This window comes from Xenopus laevis, chromosome 6S (genome assembly GCF_017654675.1).
Source record: "Xenopus laevis strain J_2021 chromosome 6S, Xenopus_laevis_v10.1, whole genome shotgun sequence".
Taxonomy (NCBI): Eukaryota; Metazoa; Chordata; class Amphibia; order Anura; family Pipidae; genus Xenopus; species Xenopus laevis.
Genome location: NC_054382.1, coordinates 725,373 through 747,358, shown reverse-complemented (window position 1 = coordinate 747,358; position 21,986 = coordinate 725,373). Strand labels below are relative to the sequence as shown.

The window sequence follows — 21,986 nt, the reverse complement described above, 5'->3', positions numbered from 1 at the left end:
CCATTAGCATCACGGGGGGAGCAGGCGAGCGTTACACACATTATTAATAAGGGAAATTTACCCGGACAGGACCATTCATTTGCCGGGTGCAGTTTGTATGGGTAGAGCACAGACTGTGTAATAACAGCAAAATAATTAATGACAAGCTCATTCCTGCTGCCTCAGCACATTGTGTCTGAATTAAACCCATCGGAATCCCCTGGGGCTCCAACACTTTCCAGAAATAGACCCCAAATCTGGGACAATGCATTGAGACTTTGCCATCTGTGGTTGTACCCCAAGGCTGAATGGGCATAAGAACTGTGAATAAACTGCTCACACTGACCTACTACAGTTCATGCTACCACGTCTTTCCATAATGTGCCACCAAGAAAAGTACCAGGGCACCCACAGGAACCATTCCAATCAGTCTAGAACACATAGCAGTGCCAAGGTACCCACAGAATCCATCTTGTTCAGAGTCCGATAAACAGCGGTGTCTTGATTACTCATTGACACTTTATCCTGTGCCTCAAACTGTCCTAGTTCCTCCTTGTCCCACACCTCACTGATACCCCCAAACATTGTGTAGTTTATTTTGTATAGTCAGTGTGAATATCTCTGTTTCTACAAAGGAGACCCTATACTCTTATAGCAGATGTGAAGATTATAAACAATTAGTCTAGAAATATTTTACCAGCATCAGTGTGAGACCACTAGGAACCCTTAGCAGTGAAGCTCTGAAAATGCCAACACTAACTTCCCATTGTCTTTTCTGCTGATTCACAGCACTTGATCTAGGTCCTTGCCACTCACATGACCAACCCTTACTGCTTAGCCAATCACTGCCCAACTATTAAAGCTCAGCCAATCACTAACCAACCCTTACAGCTCAGCCAATTGCTGACCAACTCTTACAGCTCAGCCAATCACTGACCAATTTTTAAAGCTCAGCCAATCACTGACCAACCCTTACAGCTCAGCTAATCACTGACCAACCCTTACAGCTCAGCTAATCACTGATCAACCCTTATAGCTTAGCCAATCACCAACCAACTCTTACAGCTAAGCCAATCACTGACCAACCATTACAGCTCAGCCAATCACTGATCAACCCTTATAGCTTAGCCAATCACCGACCAACCGTTACAGCTCAGGCAACCAGTAACGAATAGGCTTTAATGTAGAGTGCTTAGTGGAACCAATTTTTGAGACCCATACCGGAACCCACATATATACCCTGCTTGGATCAGCTGCCCAATACGGCCTGAAATGGCCTTATCCACAACCCAATCTGCAACCCGCCGACCACCGTTAAACAGGAAGTACGACCCTCAGACTTGCATCTATAGCCGCACCCAAAAATCCTACCCTCATCCCGCAAGGTTCCTGTGTTTTTTTGTGGGAAACACACGGGTACCCAACTCACTGCAGGATGAGAGATGACAGACAAATAAATCTGAATATAAATATTTCTTTATTTTCCAGACTGACAATAATGTGGGACCCTGAGGAGGTGCCTGGTATAGGGGCGCGGAACGCGTAGGATTTTCCGTAAAACGAACTGTTTGTATCACACTGTATGTAGAAATAAAGCCACATTGATATTATCACCAGCGCCGGATTTAACTTCTGCACGCCCCTAGGCCGCGCGGTCCGACCAGGCGGCCGCGCGGTCCTAGCGCCCGCCTTCCCAGCGCTCCGGCGAAAAAACGCTGGCGCAGCTGGTGCAGTTGAACGGCGGCTGGGCGGCATGCCGCCCCTATTTCTTTGCCGCCCTAGGCCCGGGCCTATGCGGCCTTGCCGCAAATCCGGGCCTGATTATCACAGATGACTTCGGCGTGAATTGGTCTGCGCTCCGAATATGAGTCATTTACTTTTACTATTGGAATCTTCTGGTGAGTTACCGAAGTCTTGCGAGAGCCAGCGACCTGCCTGAAGACGCCGAGCCGGGGTGCTCCGCCATCAGTGCTTCGTATTACTATGAAACAATAATGTGGGTGTGACTGGTCCCGGCTGGTATTTATATACCAATAGAGAAACCATATGGGCCCTTAGAGAGAAACCAAAGCACAGACACGAGGGACTGCACTGAACAGCTTTACATCAATAGATTCCGACAAGAGAAATGTGGTTTCTGGCAACTGGATTAGAATTAAACAGCCATCGCTCTCTCCAACATCACCAGCCAATGGGAAGCTCCCATCTGAGCCATGTGACTGCTTTCTCTGCAAAACCCAAATTAATAATTGAGAACAATTCAGTCTGTACTAAGATGAAGTGCATTGGGGTGGAACCTGCAGCAACTCCCAACTGTAACCACAAAGGACTTTAACTGCAAAGAACTGAGATCTGATTTGGGTCATACTGGCCTAGTCCCTGAATAAAACTGGGGCCCTACATAAATCTGGGGCCCCACAAAACAGCAGCTGCAAGTAGGGGGAGTGTGTCATACTGGATAATGGAGAAATCATAATGGCTCTGCCAACCTTTCCCTGACAGGACCAACTCCAGAAGAAAATACCAACCTTCAGCTGCCAACTCTACATGCCAACCCCCCCCCCCATGCCTTTCCTCCTTGAACCACATCCCAACAGCCTTGTACATTATAGGGGCAAATAGTGATAAATGATTTCTACACACAACCAGGTGTGACAACGACCAGAAGATCACTAATAGGGGCCACTGGGCATTGGTAGTGCTGTAAGATCCAGCCATTCCAGATAAGCACAAAGGTCAAGTTCAACTGGAGAGCCCAGCACTACATCATGTCTCGCGCTCTCTAGCTCTCTCTCTCTGCCTGTACAACGAAACACTTCTAAATATGCTCTGTGGCAAACTTATATACCACTGATGGCTGAATTTATTCGCCAGGCGCAAAACTGCCGCGAAAATTCGGCGGTGTAAAAAAAAAATGGACCGGACGTCAGCATAAAAAATGGAAGCCAGCACCAAAAACAAGACACCGGCGCTGTTTTATAAATTTTGTCGCCGTTCTGCGAATTTCAATAACCAAGAGTATGTCACACACCAGCCTGAGAGCAGTCACACTCATCTGCACAAAGACTCACAAATTACACACAAGACATTGAGCACAGTAATGACTCTGTATGGTGAGGAGTAAATTTACAGCCCCCCCCGTTGTATCATTCAAAGTGTCCAGCACTGACAATAAACACAACATATCACATACACGTGTCCAAACTTCTGAAAACTCATAGGGGGAATTCACAAAAATTATGATATTGAGACAAAATAAAAGTGGAGATAAAAATTTCGGATTTCCCACCAAATTCACAAACCTCTATCTCCACTTTTGTGAATTTGTCTTTTAAACAGAAAATTTTCAAATTTTGTCTTTCACACGAAATTTTAACAACATTTGTTCCTGAATTTGTCTTTAACTCTTACTGAACCTGTCAGTCACACATCAAATTGGAATTTCCAGGGCAGGGGCTTTATTTTACCTGGGAAAAATTATACATCATTTTTTTCAGGATAACCCGCTCTTTCTAAATCTGCCGACATGTTTGTGTAATTCCACTTCTGTAACAAGATATAAGGGTCTAAATACAAAAATGCGATTTTGCATAATACAGGGATTTGTATTTTATTTGCTCAGGTCAAGCGACTCAGTGCTGCTAAAACCAAATAAATTGTCTGGGAGGCTTTACTTTTCCTTTAGATAATATATTCACTCAAATTGCTAATATTGACTCATTCATTAGTCTAAAACTAGTAAAATAATGCAAGTTTGAGCTAAAAACGTTTTACATATAAAACTGTAAAAAATACACTTTTTTTGTTTTGTTAATGAGGTTTTTACACCTATAGAGTTAGATAGAAACGATATAAATAATATATACAAATACCCGATGGGGCACCTACAAGAGGTGTGAAATGAAGATTGGCTGAACCAAAGCAGAGCAGTTTATCTAAGAATTGATATGAAACAAGAGTCCTACAATGAGCTTTACTCCATTTTTAAAATGTCAGGAGAAAATGACGTTTAAAATGTTGTTTTTGTGCCGTTTTTATGTCGTTTGAAAGACAAATTCATAAAAGTGTCTGTAAACTGTCTTTGTTTTATTAAAAAATTAAAAGTGGCGGTTGTGTCGGAATTTAGGCGGATTTCTGTTTGTGAATATGGAGAAAGTATTTAACTCCAGTTCACCATTATTTTTACTCCAAAAATGAACTGTCTCCACTTTTGTGAATTCCTCCCAGAGGCTGAAATGTAGGAAAAACCCTGCATTGTGTATATAACCATGGAGACTTGCTCTTGTAAATAAGTCATATTATTTATGAGCCGCTCATTAGTCCCTGCACTAGTGAGCTTACAATCTAAAGTCCTTATCCCATCAGTCTCGGACCCAGTGGAGTTTACAATGTCCCTGTCACATTCCCACACTCTAATGTCTCTTTCATTGTCTGTTTTTGAAGTGATGAAGTGAAGGAAGACTGGAGGGAAAGCTAAACGGGACTGTGGGCAGCACAGGACACGAAGGACAACAGAGAACTTGGAGAAGTTGAATAGTAAATAGAGAATTAAAGGGGAAGTAAATAAAGTTAGAATTGTAGATGGAACAAGAGGTGGAGGGGAATGAGGGGATAAAGATATAGAAGAAGAGGAAATATACTGTAGATAAAAGAAGAAACATACATATACAAAAAGCATGAAGGAAGATTTGTCCTTTGAGATGAAAGGAGAGAAGTAAAGGGAAGGACAGAAGGGATTATAGATGAAGGGAACAACAGGAGAATTAAGGAGAGGTGGTGGTGCCTGGATGGAAGGTAAGTAGATGCTCATTCAGTAGTGGAAGTCAATAGTGTAGGAGTAAATAAAGGATCCGGCTGAACTATAAAGTAACACACACACTTGGGAAGGAGCTCAATGTTACTCTCAGTATAAACAGTAATAAAAACAAGTCATTTGATAAAATATGGGGAAGCCCCTTGTAACCTTGTCAGGTCCCACACACCTCCTGCATTTATATCACTGCAATCGGATATGGGATCCTTTATCCAGAACACCTGGGGCTTGCTGAATCAAGGTGGCCACTAACGCAGAGATCCGATCATTTGCCGGTGTTGCCGAACGAGCGGGTCACTCCCTGATATGCCCACATTGAGGTGGGTGATATCAGGATGATCCGATTGTGGACCCTCGGGCCCAATGATCAGATTATAATTCAGTCAATACGGATGTCGGATCACAAGATCGCATCAACGAACAGATGTGGCCGTGATCCAATGGGATTTCTGACCCTGCCCGAACGTCATCTTCCCGGCCAGATATAGATCTTGGAAGCCCGTCGGATGGCCCCACACATGGGACAATAAGCCCCCGGCTTGGTCAGTCTGCAGCTTTTATCGCCCGTGTATGACCAGTATTTTGGGTTTTTTCTGTAATATCAAGCACTATGCCTACATCGTACAGACTCAAGGTAAAGTCAAGCTGTGACACATGCATTTAATTTACTTGAGAACATGTAGATAACATGACATACATGTACATGACAGATACACATGATTACACGCACAGTGTAAATACACATGTAGAACATGCACAGAGACACATGCTCACTAGGTAACCCACTCAGAAGATAGCACTTGCCATTACATGTATACTGTACATACAAACAATTACATGTATGTGTAGTAAAAGTTTCATGTGTAGAAATGAGGTACATGTAGGGGTCCCCCAGTCGGTAGCATTTCCGTTCCAAGCTAAGGACATGCAGAAAGCCTAGCACTGCAGTAGTATTGCCCCTGTAAGTACATACAGTACAGTACTAATTACACCCTATATATAATACATAGACTTTTACTGCACACAAACACTCACATACACTCACACACACTCACACACACTCACACACAAACACTCACACACACACTCACACACAGACAATGACACACACTCATTACTCACCTCCTGAGCTACAATGCTGGAGATCCGCACTGCCCGTTTCACTCGGGTGTCTTTCTTTCCTTTCCCCACACTCACACTACCCTTCCTCTTCAGGGACATTGTGGGGGATCCCGTGCAAAAATAAATCCAACGCTACCCCCCTTCCCAGCCAAGAGAAGTCCTTCCGAGGGGAGACGGGAGTTTCACCTGCAGTGCCCTGAGTGTGCCCAGATCCTGCCCCTTTCCATACTCAGGGGAGTGTTGACTCAAGTGCTAGTGGATGAGGAGGGAATCCCTCAGGCTTAGGAAGTCACTTTGTGGTGGGAATGTCCATGTCAGGAGGTGTCCCACACAAGTTCTGCCCTTGGGCTATATAATATATATAATCCCTCCATATGGACACATCCTTGTGACAGACGGACACCACCTGGGGACTGTTTATCCTCTAGCTCCTCTTATTCAACCTTCATCCCATCTTCCTCACTCATTCCTACTCATTGCTCTTGTTTCCCAGCTTTAGCCTTACCCCCCATCCATTATAGGCTGAACGTCTCTACTACTGACTCCTCCTCCTTCTGCTCCTGTGCCCCCTGTGCCTCAATATTTGTTCTGCTCCTCACCTTGTCCTACATCTCATGATCTTCCATATTTACCTTTCCCTCTGAGTGATTCCCTTCTGTATCATTGGTCTCTCTTTATTCCCCACTCTCTGCTTCTCTTCCTGCTCCAGCCTCTGCTCAACTGCCCAACTCTAACTGCCGCTTTCCTCTCTGTCCCTCCTTTCCACCTACAACTCCTTCCTTTCTCTCACCGTCTCCCCTCGCCTGCTACTACCCTCTGCCTCCCCCTTGCTCAGTGCAGTCACTGAGAGCGCTCCCTCCCTCCCACAGTCTGAGAGCTCCATTCTCTGCCTCTCTCTCTCTGTCTGTCTCTCCCTCTCTCTCTCTGTCTCTCTCTCTGTATCTCTCTCTGTCCCTCTATCTTTCTGTCTCTCGCTGCCTTTCTCTGTCTGTCTGTCTGTCTCTCTGTCTGTCTCTTTCTGTCTCTTTCAATCCCTCTCTCTGTCTATCCTTCTGTCTCTCTCTGCCTTTCTATGTGTGTGTCTCTCTCTCCATCTTTCCATCTCTCTCTCTGTCTCTCTATCTTTCTGTGTCTCTCTCTCTCTCTCTGATCCGTCTCTCTCATTCATACAGTCAATATGACGGTGGGATTAATGACACACGGCTGCTGCACACGTGCCAATAACCCCCATTATTTATATTGCAGCCTGTCTCTTGCTCTTATTGAATTACTACTCCCAGCATTTCCCTAGCCTCCACTTGCTGTGCTAGCTGTGGGTTGTAGTTTAACAACGGGCTGCTGGCTGCTGAGCCTGATATAAAAGAAGTCTGTTATACAGAGGGGTGAGATACTCAGTACCATTAAACAGAAGGATGATGACAAGCGAGAGAGGAATGATACTGGGCAGAAGTTGAAGGAGTGAGGGGGTTAATGTGTGTGTGGGGGGGGTGTCATGGGGCAATTAAATGGCACTGAAGGTAATTTGGGAGAATTGGGAAGGGTGTGAATGAGTATCAGTATTAATGGGGACAGGGGTGAGAGTAGGGCTAGAGGATTAAGAGATGTAGGAAGGTGACAGCGAGTGACTGGCAGTTAGACTGCACATATGGCACTTACTGCAGCACTTACTCATTAAATAACGACATAAATCAATATCAGTTTTGCTGGGATTTCATTCTCACCATTCAAGTCATTATTATACCAAGGGACATCCTCTTTACAACCCTCAGTACTAGAGATGGCGCGAACTGTTCGCCGGCGAACTTGTTCGCGCGAACATCGGGTGTTCGCGCTCGCCGGAAGTTCGCGAACGTCGCGCGACGTTCGCCATTTTGGGTTCGCCATTGTTGGCGCTTTTTTTTGCCCTCTCACCCCAGACCAGCAGGTACATGGCAGCCAATCAGGAAGCTCTCCCCTGGACCACTCCCCTTCCCTATAAAAACCGAAGCCCTGCAGCGTTTTTTCACTCTGCCTGTGTGTGCTGAAGAGATAGTGTAGGGAGAGAGCTGCTGCCTGTTAGTGATTTCAGGGACAGTTGAAAGTTTGCTGGCTAGTAATCGTTTTGATACTGCTCTGTTATTGGAGGGACAGAAGTCTGCAGGGGTTTGAGGGACATTTAAGCTTAGGTAGCTTTGCTGGCTAGTAATCTACCTTCTACTGCAGTGCTCTGTATGTAGCTGCAGTGGGCAGCTGTCCTGCTTCTGATCTCATCTGCTGACTGCTGCAATAACAGTAGTCCTTGTAAGGACTGCTTTTATTTATTTTTTTGTTGTTTTACTACTACTACTACTACTACTACTATAAGAGCCCAGTGCTATTAGTCTAGCAGTGTTGGGGAGTGGGACTGGTGTGCTAATCTGCTGCTCCTAGTAGTTCAGCAGCACCAACTTTAATTTTTTTTTTTTTAATATTCATTTTTTTTTTATTTTACTTTTTTTATTTTACTACCGCTGTAGTAGTGTATAAGTTGACCTTGTAGGCATTGTTTGCCCAGTTTTTTTGGCCGCAGCCACTGAAGCACAGAGGCCAGAAAAAATATGCCATATAAATGCTGAAAATAGTCATTTTTTGCCATACGTTGACTCAATGTATGGCGAAAAATTACTATTTTCAGCATTTATATGGCATATTTTTTCTGGCAACTGTGCTTCAGTGGCTGCGTCCAAAAAAACTGGGCAAACAATGCCTACAAGGTCAACGTATGGCAGTTGTTTAAAGAGAACAGTAGATTACTAGCCAGCAAAGCTACCTAAGCTAAAATGTCCCTCAAATCCCTGCAGACTTCTGTCCCTACAATACAGAGCAGTATCAAGCAGATTACTAGCCAGCAAACTTACTATCATCTGTCCCTGAAATCACTAACAGCTCTCCCCCTACACTATCTCTTCCAAGCACACACAGGCAGATTTTTCAGATACATTTTTGCCCTTGATCCCCCTCTGGCATGCCACTGTCCAGGTCGTTGCACCCTTTAAACAACTTTAAAATCATTTTTCTGGCCAGAAATGTCTTTTTTAGATGTTAAAGTTCGCCTTCCCATTGAAGTCTATGGGGTTCGCGAACCGTTCGCGAACCGCTCGCATTTTTGCGCAAGTTCGCGAATATGTTCGCGAACTTTTTTTCCGACGTTCGCTACATCCCTACTCAGTACCACTATATATACCCGCCAGACACTTACATGCTCTAATCAGCTTAGTAATCATGTTGTACAGGGACAAGAAGCAGAGACATTCAAAGAGAGGAGAATAGAGACAAATGCGAGACAGAGAGAGAGGGAAAAGAGACAGACACCTATGTTAGACCTCGTTAGACTTCAGTCATTAATTAAATGGGAAGGCAGATCAGGATGGAGGGTTGCTGTGTCCTTGTTACTAATGATCCCGAGAAAATCAATGTCACATCAGTGGAACAGAGAGAGGAAATCCACACACATAAAGCTGACATTCAGTGACTCCATCCCAAGTGACAGTCAGTCTTGTGTCACCCTCCTGCTGCATGTGCCCCCCTTACTTCAATGTAGTAACCACAATGTTACTCACAGTACAGTACTATCACTAGCACCCCTATCCCTAACAAGGCTGCAGGCTGAGTTATACAGGGAACTCTGAGTATCACTCATGTATTATAAGGGATAATGTACCCCCTACTGTAAATGATAAGGATATTAGAAGTCACTGAGGGGTTGTTCTGTGACCATATAAAGACACAAGACTGCAGGCTGAGTTACACAGGGAACTCTGAGTATCACTCATGTATTATAAGGGATAATGTACCCCCTACTGTAAATGATAAGGATATTAGAAGTCACTGAGGGGTTCTGTGACCATATAAAGGCACAAGGCTGCAGGCTGAGTTATACAGGGAACTCTGAGTATCACTCATGTATTATAAGGGATAATGTACCCCCTACTGTAAATCATAAGGATATTAGAAGTCACTGAGGGATTGTTCTGTGACCATATAAAGGCACAAGGCTGCAGGCTGAGTTATACAGGGAACTCTGAGTATCACTCATGTATTATAAGGGATAATGTACCCCCTACTGTAAATGATAAGGATATTAGAAGTCACTGAGGGGTTGTTCTGTGACCATATAAAGGCACAAGGCTGCAGGCTGAGTTATACAGGGAACTCTGAGTATCACTCATGTATTATAAGGGATAATGTACCCCCTACTGTAAATGATAAGGATATTAGAAGTCACTGAGGGGTTGTTCTGTGACCATATAAAGACACAAGGCTGCAGGCTGAGTTATACAGGGAACTCTGAGTATCACTCATGTATTATAAGGGATAATGTACCCCCTACTGTAAATGATAAGGATATTAGAAGTCACTGAGGGGTTGTTCTGTGACCATATAAAGACACAAGGCTGCAGGCTGAGTTATACAGGGAACTCTGAGTATCACTCATGTATTATAAGGGATAATGTACCCCCTACTGTAAATGATAAGGATATTAGAAGTCACTGAGGGGTTGTTCTGTGACCATATAAAGGCACAAGGCTGCAGGCTGAGTTATACAGGGAACTCTGAGTATTACTCATGTATTATAAGGGATAATGTACCCCCTACTGTAAATGATAAGGATATTAGAAGTCACTGAGGGGTTGTTCTGTGACCATATAAAGGCACAAGGCTGCAGGCTGAGTTATACAGGGAACTCTGAGTATTACTCATGTATTATAAGGGATAATGTACCCCCTACTGTAAATGATAAGGATATTAGAAGTCACTGAGGGGTTGTTCTGTGACCATATAAAGGCACAAGGCTGCAGGCTGAGTTATACAGGGAACTCTGAGTATCACTCATGTATTATAAGGGATAATGTACCCCCTACTGTAAATGATAAGGATATTAGAAGTCACTAAGGGGTTGTTCTGTGATCACCATATAAACAAGAGTTAATGTCCAAGGTACAACTAACTGTGGAAAGGAGAAGCCTGAGGTGCAGGAGAGAAGGCAGATGTGACTTACAAGACATGGGACGGGGAAAACTTGGCATAAAGGAACTTACGTACAGTTGTCTTGTTCCTACTGTCATGTCCCGAAAGCTAAAGAAGCACAAAGTAGTCAGTTCTCTGCATCCACAACTCCTTAGCTCTGTGCTGCATTATCTCCCTGTGTGAGTTCCCAACATACCCCGGGCTACACAGCAGCCGCTCCCCCAGTCATTATACACACTAACAAATAACCTCAGCTCTTACTATCCAAGGAAACTGCACAAATACTCCCAAATAAGGGAAAATCCATTCTTCCAATCCTATAAAAAGACATAATATTTACTCAAAGGATGTAAAATTCAAATGCGCCACCAGGTGGACCCCAAACATATTCTGTTTATTGTGTATTAATATACAGTGTAAAGTCTTCTGAAACACAACAATAATTACATGCTACACACATAGCACTGCCTTCATCCCAGAACTGAGAATTTAAAGGAAAACTATACCCCCGAACAATGTAGGTCTCTATAAAAAGATTTATTATAAAACAGCTCATATGTAAAATCTGCTTCATGTAAATAAACCATTTTCATAATAATATACTTTTTAGTAGTATGTGCCATTTGGGTAATTATAAATAGAAAATTGCCATTTTAAAAAATAAAGCCCACCCCCTGGGATCCTACGATTCACTGTGCAGACAAACAAACCAAACAAACCATACTTGCTAGGTCACATGAGCCAATTAACAGAGTTGTGTCGTTTGCTTCAAAACTTCTTACTGTTACAGTGAGAGCTGCAGTATTTCTGGTCAGGTGATCTCTTCCTGTTACAGTTAGAGCTGCAGTATTTCTGGTCAGGTGATCTCTTCCTGTTACAGTTAGAGCTGCAGTATTTCTGGTCAGGTGATCTCTTCCTGTTACAGTTAGAGTTGCAGTATTTCTGGTCAGGTGATCTCTTCCTGTTACAGTTAGAGCTGCAGTATTTCTGGTCAGGTGATCTCTTCCTGTTACAGTAAGAGCTGCAGTATTTCTGGTCAGGTGATCTCTTCCTGTTACAGTTAGAGCTGCAGTATTTCTGGTCAGGTGACCTCTTCCTGTTACAGTTAGAGCTGCAGTATTTCTGGTCAGGTGATCTCTTCCTGTTACAGTTAGAGCTGCAGTATTTCTGGTCAGGTGATCTCTTCCTGTTACAGTTAGAGTTGCAGTATTTCTGGTCAGGTGATCTCTTCCTGTTACAGTTAGAGCTGCAGTATTTCTGGTCAGGTGATTTCTTCCTGTTACAGTTAGAACTGCAGTATTTCTGGTCAGGTGACTTCTTCCTGTTACAGTTAGAGCTGCAGTATTTCTGGTCAGGTGATCTCTTCCTGTTACAGTTAGAGCTGCAGTATTTCTGGTCAGGTGATCTCTGAGGCAGCACAGAGACCATCACCAAATGGTGGCTCAAGTCAAGAGATGTAAAAGGGCAAGATTTACTTAAATATATAGACCAGTTTGGTAAGATTCTTTAATATGCCACTTATTATGATGTAAACTATCTGTTGCTTAAGTGTTCATTTTGGGGGTATAATAATATGGATGGGGCTTAATACTCAGTTCCCTGAGAAGCAATGGTTAGAGATCCAATCCGCATAGATTCCCTTGCTAGATTCCCCATCCGGTGTATGGGTGGATGGGGAATCTAGCAAGGGAATCTATGCGGATTGGATCTCTAACCATTGCTTCTCAGGGAACTGAGTATTAAGCCCCCATCCATACACTGGATTATCCCAAGACCTGGATTGGTCGTATATTCACCCCACGGCTTGTACATATCGCACAATATAATTATAGTCCGTTTATCCCCCTGTTCTTAACATCATTTTTAATCAATTTTTTCTGGACGCTTTGTTTTAATTTTAATAATAATAAACGTCAAGTTTTAATTGGTTCTTTGAGTCATCGGATTTAACAATGGGGAGGTGCAATTTTTAGGGTTTTCTTTTCCGTTCTTCCTTACAAATACTTCAGAAGACTTTACACTGCATGTCTTGTATTGCGAAGGACCTTTTTGGCTCCTTTAAGTCCCTCTCACCCTAACCAGTTTGGTTTCTCTGCTTGTCTGTTAACAGAAATTCTGTGACACCACAATCTGTACCTGTAATATCTGATCCCTCCCCTGTAACTGTCTGTACCTGTAATATCTGATCCTCCTGTAACTGTCTGTACCTGTAATATCTGATCATCCTGTAACTGTCTGTACCTGTAATATCTGATCCCTCCCCTGTAACTGTCTGTACCTGTAATATCTGATCCTCCTGTAACTGTCTGTACCTGTAATATCTGATCCTCACCTGTAACTGTCTGTACCTGTAATATCTGATCCTCACCTGTAACTGTCTGTACCTGTAATATCTGATCCCTCCCCTGTAACTGTCTGTACCTGTAATCTGACCCCCTGTAACTGTCTGTACCTGTAATATCTGATCCCTCCCCTGTAACTGTCTGTACCTGTAATATCTGATCCTCCTGTAACTGTCTGTACCTGTAATATCTGATCTCCCTGTAACTGTCTGTACCTGTAATATCTGATCCTCCCCTGTAACTGTCTGTACCTGTAATATCTGATCCCTCCTGTAACTGTCTGTACCTGTAATATCTGATCCCTCCCCTGTAACTGTCTGTACCTGTAATATCTGATCCTCACCTGTAACTGTCTGTACCTGTAATATCTGATCCCTCCCCTGTAACTGTCTGTACCTGTAATATCTGATTCCTCCCTGTAACTGTCTGTACCTGTAATATCTGATCCTCCCTGTAACTGTCTGTACCTGTAATATCTGATCCCTCCCTGTAACTGTCTGTACCTGTAATATCTGATCCCTGTACCTGGTACCTGTAATACTGCCCTCCACCTGTAACTGTGTACCTGAATACTGATCCCTCCCCTGTACTGTCTGTACCTGTAATATCTGATCCCTCACCTGTAACTGTCTGTACCTGTAATATCTGATCTCCTGTAACTGTCCTGTACCTTAATATCTGATCCTCACCTGTAACTGTCTGTACCTGTAATATCTGATCCTACCTGTAAACTGTCTGTACCCTGTAATATCTTGATCCTCCCCTGTAACTGTCTGTACCTGTAATATCTGATCCCTCCCCTGTAACTGTCTGTACCTGTAATATCTGATCCCTCCCCTGTAACTGTCTGTACCTGTAATATCTGATCCCTCCCTGTAACTGTCTGTACCTGTAATATCTGATCCTCCCCTGTAACTGTCTGTACCTGTAAATATCTGATCCTCCTGTAACTGTCTGTACCTGTAATATCTGATCCTCCCCTGTAACTGTCTGTACCTGTAATATCTGATCCCTCCTGTAACTGTCTGTACCTGTAATATCTGATCCTCCCCTGTAACTGTCTGTACCTGTAATATCTGATCCCTCCTGTAACTGTCTGTACTGTAATAATCTGATCCCTCCTGTAACTGTCTGTCCTGTATATCTGATGCCTCTGTAACTGTCTGTACCTGTAATATCTGATCCCTCCCCTGTAACTGTTCTGTACCTGTAATATCTGATCCTCCCCTGTAACTGTCTGTACTGTAATATCTGATCCCTCCCCTGTAACTGTCTGTACCTGTAATATCTGATCCTCCTGTAACTGTCTGTACCTGTAATATCTGATCCCTCCCCTGTAACTGTCTGTACCTGTAATATCTGATCCTCCTGTAACTGTCTGTACCTGTAATATCTGATCCCTCCCCTGTAACTGTCTGTACCTGTAATATCTGATCCTCCTGTAACTGTCTGTACCTGTAATATCTGATCCCTCCCCTGTAACTGTCTGTACCTGTAATATCTGATCCTCCCCTGTAACTGTCTGTACCTGTAATATCTGATCCCTCCCCTGTAACTGTCTGTACCTGTAATATCTGATCCCTCCCCTGTAACTGTCTGTAACTGTAATATCTGATCCTCCTGTAACTGTCTGTACCTGAATACAGTATATGTGAGTAGGTGGTGGGTATATAGTTGGTAATTGTCACATAATTGTGAGGTAGATTTGTCCTGTCTAATAAAAGCAGCAGTGATGGTTTTGCGTCAGCAGTTCCCCATCCATATCCTGATTGTGACTGATAAACCAACATGGAACACAGCGTCCCTGGAAATCAATTCTCTACTCCGACACTGAGCAACCCCCAAAAGCAATCAAAGCAATCAGCCCTTTAACTATTAATCGCCTGTATGTGTACAAACAGCCTTCACCGTGTCTCGGGTTCTGCCTCACTTTATGGCTGATATTCTAGCTATCTGTATAACAGAGTATTCTGTCACATATCCTATCTGATACCTGCTGCTAATATTAATTAAAGGACAAGGCACCACCACAGTTAGGCATCCTCTGTCTTCTGTAGAGTCCCCAGGGCCCTGAAGGAAATGATACGGGGAACATGCAAAGCACTGTGTGATCATTACCATAAGAGATGTAAATGTTATACACAGGATTTATTATTATTATTATTATTATTATAGGAATGAGTTACAGGAGGGTGGAGCCAATATAGACTCTGACCTATTAGGTATAAATTTCTTCCTTCTGGAACATTCCCTTTGTACTTATGTCTATGTTTTGCACTATTCTGGGGTGTCCATTCCTCCAGCTGTCATGCAATTTCCATGTTTTATCCAGCAAAGAGTTAAAATAAATGTTTTGAAGTCCTAGGGAGTCATGTGATGGCCACTGGCAGGAGTGTCTGTGAAATGGTTTGAAGCATATTTGTCTTCTGACATATAATTTGGGATTATTCTTCTTTTTAGCACCAGTGATACCCCATAGATAAACACAGTGTAACCCAAAGAATAACATTTCTGTCCATTTGGGTCATTAGGCACCTGCAAGGCTTTGGTTGAAACCTGAAGGGAAAGATATTGAGGACTGGAAAATAAAATGAAGAATTCCATTGACCAAAGAACATCAGTAATGGTCATCAGGTGCCTGGGGAGACGTCGGCACCAGGAATAGCTCCAGAAATGAGTCAGGCAGGATAGACTCCTGGGCAATAACAAAATACGTAGGGTACATATGAGCCAGAGAAAGGCAAGATGGCACCAAATAATACAAAGACACTGGCATGAGATGAGGCAGGAGAGACAGTTATATCAAACCTACTCCTACAGTGAGACATGGTACAAGGTACAAATGAGAGAGAAACCTACTGTTCCTTAGTTGTCCATCCCAGAATTCCTTTTCTACTGGGCTCTGTGTTTCTTCTGTTATTGGCCCATCTTGGTGCCCATACTCTATTCAATTTTACTCGAAAATCTAAAACTCGGACGAATTTTACCGACCCAAAAAGTCAAATCGAATTCTATCAGATTCAAATTGAGCTTTTTCTCCGAAAACAACTTGAATAGTCTAATTTGCCAGAATTTGATAAATCTAAGTGTCAGACTACTAAAGACTAAGAATCCTGCTCACAATTAATGGTAACTGGTCCATCTAAGAGAAGCTTCTCACTGTTCTAGTTGGTTCATAACTCGTGACCAATCATATGCATGAAGAGCTGGTAATAGTCATATGATGATAGATGTACAAAATTGTGGGGCTAATTGAGAGGCTGCAATAAGAGCCCATTTAGCAGGATCCCCCATCTCCTGCAAATCATGCTCAGCAAATTAATATGACAGTCATTAGGTAATGTGGGACAAAGCTTAGTCTCATTACACACTTACCAGGTGCTGCCGAAATATTCCTCCCCCACCCCCTACACTGATGTACATTTGTATTGTTATGTCAGCCATTTTCCAAGGCTGTGCTATTTATAATGCTGCCTGGGGTTGGTACATTTTGATGAATTTCTTTACCTTTTCAGGCTAAATTTAAGCACCTCTCTATCTTCCTCTGGTTGGGGCAGGTGGGCATAGAGAGTAGCACTGCTGGGGGCACAGGCAGAGAAAATACAGAGCATGTCGGCAGTACAGGGGGGCAGTTTTGGGGTGAAGTGGAGAAACATAATCACAGAGTAGATATTTCATGTCATCTGTCTTGATAGTTTCATCCCCTGTAACATTCACTGAGTAAAACGTGTGTCATTACCCCTCCAAACCAACAACTGGAGACCTGCAGCACTTAAATAATCTGTTATGGGAAAAAAGGAAAAGAGAGGAGAGCGCTGCCCACCCAAGTGGATCCATCACACTGTACAAAGAGCCAGATCTTGCCCACTCTGCCCAGCACAAGCCCAATCACCTACCCGAGTGACCTTCTCTGTGACGTTGTGGGTTCGGTCCTTCAGCTTGGTGGGTGCAATTATTTCCTTTTCATTGGATGGCGAAGTCAGGAATGAATCTCCTTTAAAGTCCACAAAGTTGAGGGTTATCTGAGGGATTTTACTGATGGTTCTGTACCTCATTAGGTCTGAGTCTGACGTGGAGTTGAGAAGATTGTTGCGGATATTGTTCATGGCCCCTGAAAGAAAGAATAAAAGATAAATCCTATTCCTGAGTTTTACCCAGCAATGAGCACACAAGTGGCACTGCTCTGTCAGTCCTTCCTTCTATTGCCCCCTGTCCCAGAATCCTTCTCTTTGTTGTACCCTGTCTCAGAATTCTCTTTATTTCTGCCCCATCTAGGGTTACCATCTGTCCTGTTTAAACCCAGACTTGGTATCCAGATCAAAACTCTCCTTGATGGCAGCTGGTCACAAAGTCATAGTACTGCCCCATGATGGCACTGAGGTAGGGTTGTCATCTGGCCGGTAAAAATGATGGTTGATCCCAATGTTATTAATAGGGAAAAAAAATAAATATTTAGGAAGGCCGGTATTTTCTTCTAGAAACGGTGTCAACCCTACACTGAGGACATGATCCCACCCTGATGTCAGACAGAGAAGAACAGCACTTTGCTAATGAATAAAAAGGCCTTTATTTAAATATGGCACAGACCAGTCTACAGCAACATTTCAAGCTGTTCCCTGGCTTTTTTGCCAAGTTCTCCATATAAGGAATACTTGGCAGGATTTGGCCCTCTGAAAACCGGGCTGTCTGGTTCAAAACCGAACAGGTGGCAACCCTATTTCTCTCACTCTCTCATTAGCTGTAAGTACTTCCTGGTTACCTCACAGGACACTCCCCTTCACTCTCTCATTAACTGTAAGTACTTCCTGGTTACCTCACAGGACACTCCCCCTCACTCTCTCATTAGCTGTAAGTACTTCCTGGTTACCTCACAGGACACTCCCCCTCACTCTCTCATTAGCTGTAATTACTTCCTGGTTACCTCACAGGACACTCCCCCTCATTCTCTCATTAGCTGTAATTACTTCCTGGTTACCTCACAGGACACTCCCCCTCACTCTCTCATTAGCTGTAATTACTTCCTGGTTACCTCACAGTACATTCCTCCTCACTCTCTCATTAACTGTAAGTACTTCCTGGTTACCTCACAGGACACTCCCCCTCACTCTCTCATTAGCTGTAATTACTTCCTGGTTACCTCACAGGACACTCCCCCTCACTCTCTCATTAGCTGTAATTACTTCCTGGTTACCTCACAGGACACTCCTCCTCACTCTCTCATTAGCTGTAAGTACTTCCTGGTTACCTCACAGGACACTCCCCCTCACTCTCTCATTAGCTGTAAGTACTTCCTGGTTACCTCACAGGACACTCTCCTCACTCTCTCATTAGCTGTAATTACTTCCTGGTTACCTCACAGGACACTCCCCCTCACTCTCTCATTAGCTGTAAGTACTTCCTGGTTACCTCACAGGACACTCTCCTCACTCTCTCATTAGCAGTAAGTACTTCCTGGTTACCTCACAGGACACTCCCCCTCACTCTCTCATTAGCTGTAATTACTTCCTGGTTACCTCACAGGACACTCCTCCTCACTCTCTCATTAGCTGAAAGTACTTCCTGGTTACCTCACAGGACACTCCCCCTCACTCTCTCATTAGCTGTAATTACTTCCTGGTTACCTCACAGGACACTCCCCCTCACTCTCTCATTAGCTGTAATTACTTCCTGGTTACCTCACAGGACACTCTCCCTTACTCTCTCAGCTTCCAGAATTCTCCCTGTTTTGGGATGGTCACTCTCTTGACCACCCTGCTAATATCACAGGCGATGGCAGCAATTGGCCATATTGATACACATGGATTTAATTCAGTAAACTGCACCAGATTCTTTCCCTCTCAACTCCACTCCTCTCTCTCCAGAATCCTTCTCACATATTCCCTGCCCCAGAATTCTTTCCTCTCCTGTTCCCTGTATCAGAGCAATTCTCTTTCCTTTAACCTGCCCTAGATGATTTCTCTTTCCTGTACCCTGTTCCAGTATCTTCTTCTACTGCCCCTGTCTCAGAATGTTCTCCTCTCTCCTGTCCCCTCTCCTACAGTTCATTGTTCTGAAATATTTCTCTTTTCTGAGCCATTCTATCTTCTATCCACAGCCCTAGGATTCTTACCTTTCCTCTATTCAATCACCATATATAAAGTTAACATCACTTAAAAGTCCACCAGAAGGAATAAGTGATCAACCATAATTAGAATTACCTTAACTGGAAACAACATGTTCTCACATAAAACTATTGTTAACTTCACTGGAAAGAATGAGTGCAGATTTGTGTGAGGAGTAGAGTTACTGTATCTTTACTGGAAAGAGTGAGTGTCTGAACCAAGTAAGAGATGTATCCACAGGAAAGAGTGAGTGCTCACCCAGAAATTGAGTACCTTTACTGGAAAGAATACGTGCTCTCTCTCCAGGACTACAGTTACCTTTACTAGAAACAGTGAGTGCTTTCCAGGACTACAGTTACCTTTACTAGAAAAAATGAGAGCTATCTAGGACTATAATTACCTAGAAAGAGTGAACACTCTCTAGGACTATAGTTACCTTTACTAGAAAGAATGAGTCATCTTCAGGACTATAATTACCTTTACTAGAAAGAATGAGCGCTCTTTAGGACTAGAGTTACCTTTACTAGAAACAATGAGCACTCTTCAGAACTAGCGTTACCTTTACTAGAAAGAATGAGCGCTCTTCAGGACTAAAGTTACTTTTACTAGAAAGAATAAGTGCACTCCAGGACTATAGTTACCTTTACTAGAAAGAATGAGTGTTCTCCAGGACTATAGTTACCTTTACTAGAAAGAATGTGTGCTCTCTCTGGTCAAACTAGAGATACATTCAAGAGCTCAACCAGAACTAGAGGTACCTTCATTGCAAATAGTGAGTCCTCACCAGTGCTAGAGTTGCGGTTCCTGAACTTGTCCAAGTCCACTTTCATAGCTTCAATATCATCTACTGAGGAGGCCCGTCGGATGCTGTAGAAACTCTCCCTAGATCGGCTGCGTGTCAGACTGCAGTTGGAAAAGGACATGTCCAGGTTGAGGTGGTCCTTGTCTGTATGGGGAGATGACTGCACTGCTGGCTCTTTGTCCCCCTCCTCTTCAGGAGGTGCCTTGGGTTCCTTGCTGCTGATCAGCACCTGCTGGTCCTCAGGCCGAGAGCCAATGCAATTGTTCATATGTGTCACTTCCTCCAATGCCACCGTTTCACTGCTGTGCTTTGATAAATCCACCACCACCACATCGGGATCCTCTTGAGGGAGAGACTGTTTGCTCCCCGTCAGGGCCAGTAATGCTGGGAGCTTTAACTTAAATGACTTGCCTCGACCTGTGGGAGCACAAGAATGGAACTGAGCATTAGCTACGATCCTCTTTCCTCTGCAACATCATTACTAGCCATTTTACGAGGTCTCTTCTAACATGCTAGCCACAATCAGTCCATATCCTCATTTTGCCTCCTTTTTGGGAAATGAACCATTGACAGCGACTCTTTATTTGGTCACTTCTCCATCCATATACCAATTTCTCCTGCTGGGCTGTATTTATTATCTTGCCCTGTAACCTCTGGAGAGAAGCCCCTGAGACCTCAATAAAGTCCCAAGCAATGCCCTACAGGCCCCAAATGTATCATATAAAGGTGATCTTTGCCTTTGCTTCATGAATCTATGATGTCACCTCCCTATTGATCATGATAAACCTCTGGCTACAGTCTGACATGTAGGTCCGCACTTACTGATCAATAATGGGCATTTGTATAACAACACTACACCTGCTTTACTTGCTTGTTGCCAAATACTGGGCTGTTCCTTTTACAAATGTGAGTGGTTTGTCTATAACTAATCTAAGCCCCTTGCACCCTGGGGTGAATGCCTTCAGACCCTCATGATTTATTCCTACTCCCATTATTCAACTGATTTCCTTATGGTGTCGGCCAAGAATTCCTTTGAACATATAAATGTCCAGATGCCTTAGTAATGCAGTGTTGCACCCTACCTATTTACTCCTTATGTACAAATGTGACCACCAATGTGTCCAACCTGTTTCTGCCTATTCCTGTCCATTCCTGACACCTCTCAGAATAAGGTCTCAGGCCGGAGGAATAATAACCGCTACAGTAGGGCCTTCTTATGTTTCCTAACCAGTTCCAATATAAATATTCTAATAACTCCTGCCTCTGCCAACACATCTGTAGGTGCCCATGCACTGGCCAACCTGCCAGTTATAGGAAAGCTATAGCATATGGACCAAGCAAACCTATGTTGTGCAGTGTATAGGCCAGAGGACAAAAGGTACCCATGGATAGTGTGTGGCTGTCACCCCTTCATATCAGGCAACCAAAGAAAACTGATCAAATTACCTGATGGGAACCAATGGGACTGCACTTTATGATTGGTGTCCTTGTTGGGAGAGCCCAACACATCCTTCTCCATCACCACTTCAAAGTTCAGAATGAACATGATGACAGATCCGTCCTCGTTCTTCACGGGGACCACATCCACCAGACAGAGGAAACAACTGCCTACGGAACCAAAGAGTGGAGTGAGAAAGTGGACTGGCCATTAGAACACACTGACTGACCCATAACCGTGTCATTGCCATTAGTCCACTTTTGGCCTAGGAGCTACCGACCCATAAACACGTCACTGCAATGAGTGCACTTTTGCACCTAGGAAGGACTCCAATCAAATTCACATTTCTGACACTCACATTCAAGGCCTTGATGCCCCCCTATATCTCATCTTTGACCTCAGA

At 43.6% G+C, this 21,986-nt stretch overlaps 2 protein-coding genes across 6 annotated transcripts in view; both read right to left on the bottom strand.

Moving 5' to 3' along the window:
* The window catches only part of LOC121395196 (zinc finger protein OZF-like), a 461,594-nt gene that overhangs the window by 250,351 nt on the left and 189,257 nt on the right, over positions 1 to 21,986 (bottom strand).
* LOC108719641 (potassium voltage-gated channel subfamily H member 2) overlaps positions 1 to 21,986 on the bottom strand; it is a 56,397-nt gene that overhangs the window by 21,018 nt on the left and 13,393 nt on the right. For all 5 annotated transcript variants that reach the window (XM_041568115.1, XM_041568111.1, XM_041568113.1 and 2 more), the window contains 3 exons: positions 21,592 to 21,753; positions 20,128 to 20,562; positions 17,139 to 17,353 (listed from right to left, as the gene is read on the bottom strand). In XM_041568115.1, coding sequence (XP_041424049.1) covers positions 17,139 to 17,353; positions 20,128 to 20,562; positions 21,592 to 21,753 — 812 coding nt within the window. The remainder of the gene's footprint in view (positions 1 to 17,138; positions 17,354 to 20,127; positions 20,563 to 21,591; positions 21,754 to 21,986) is intronic.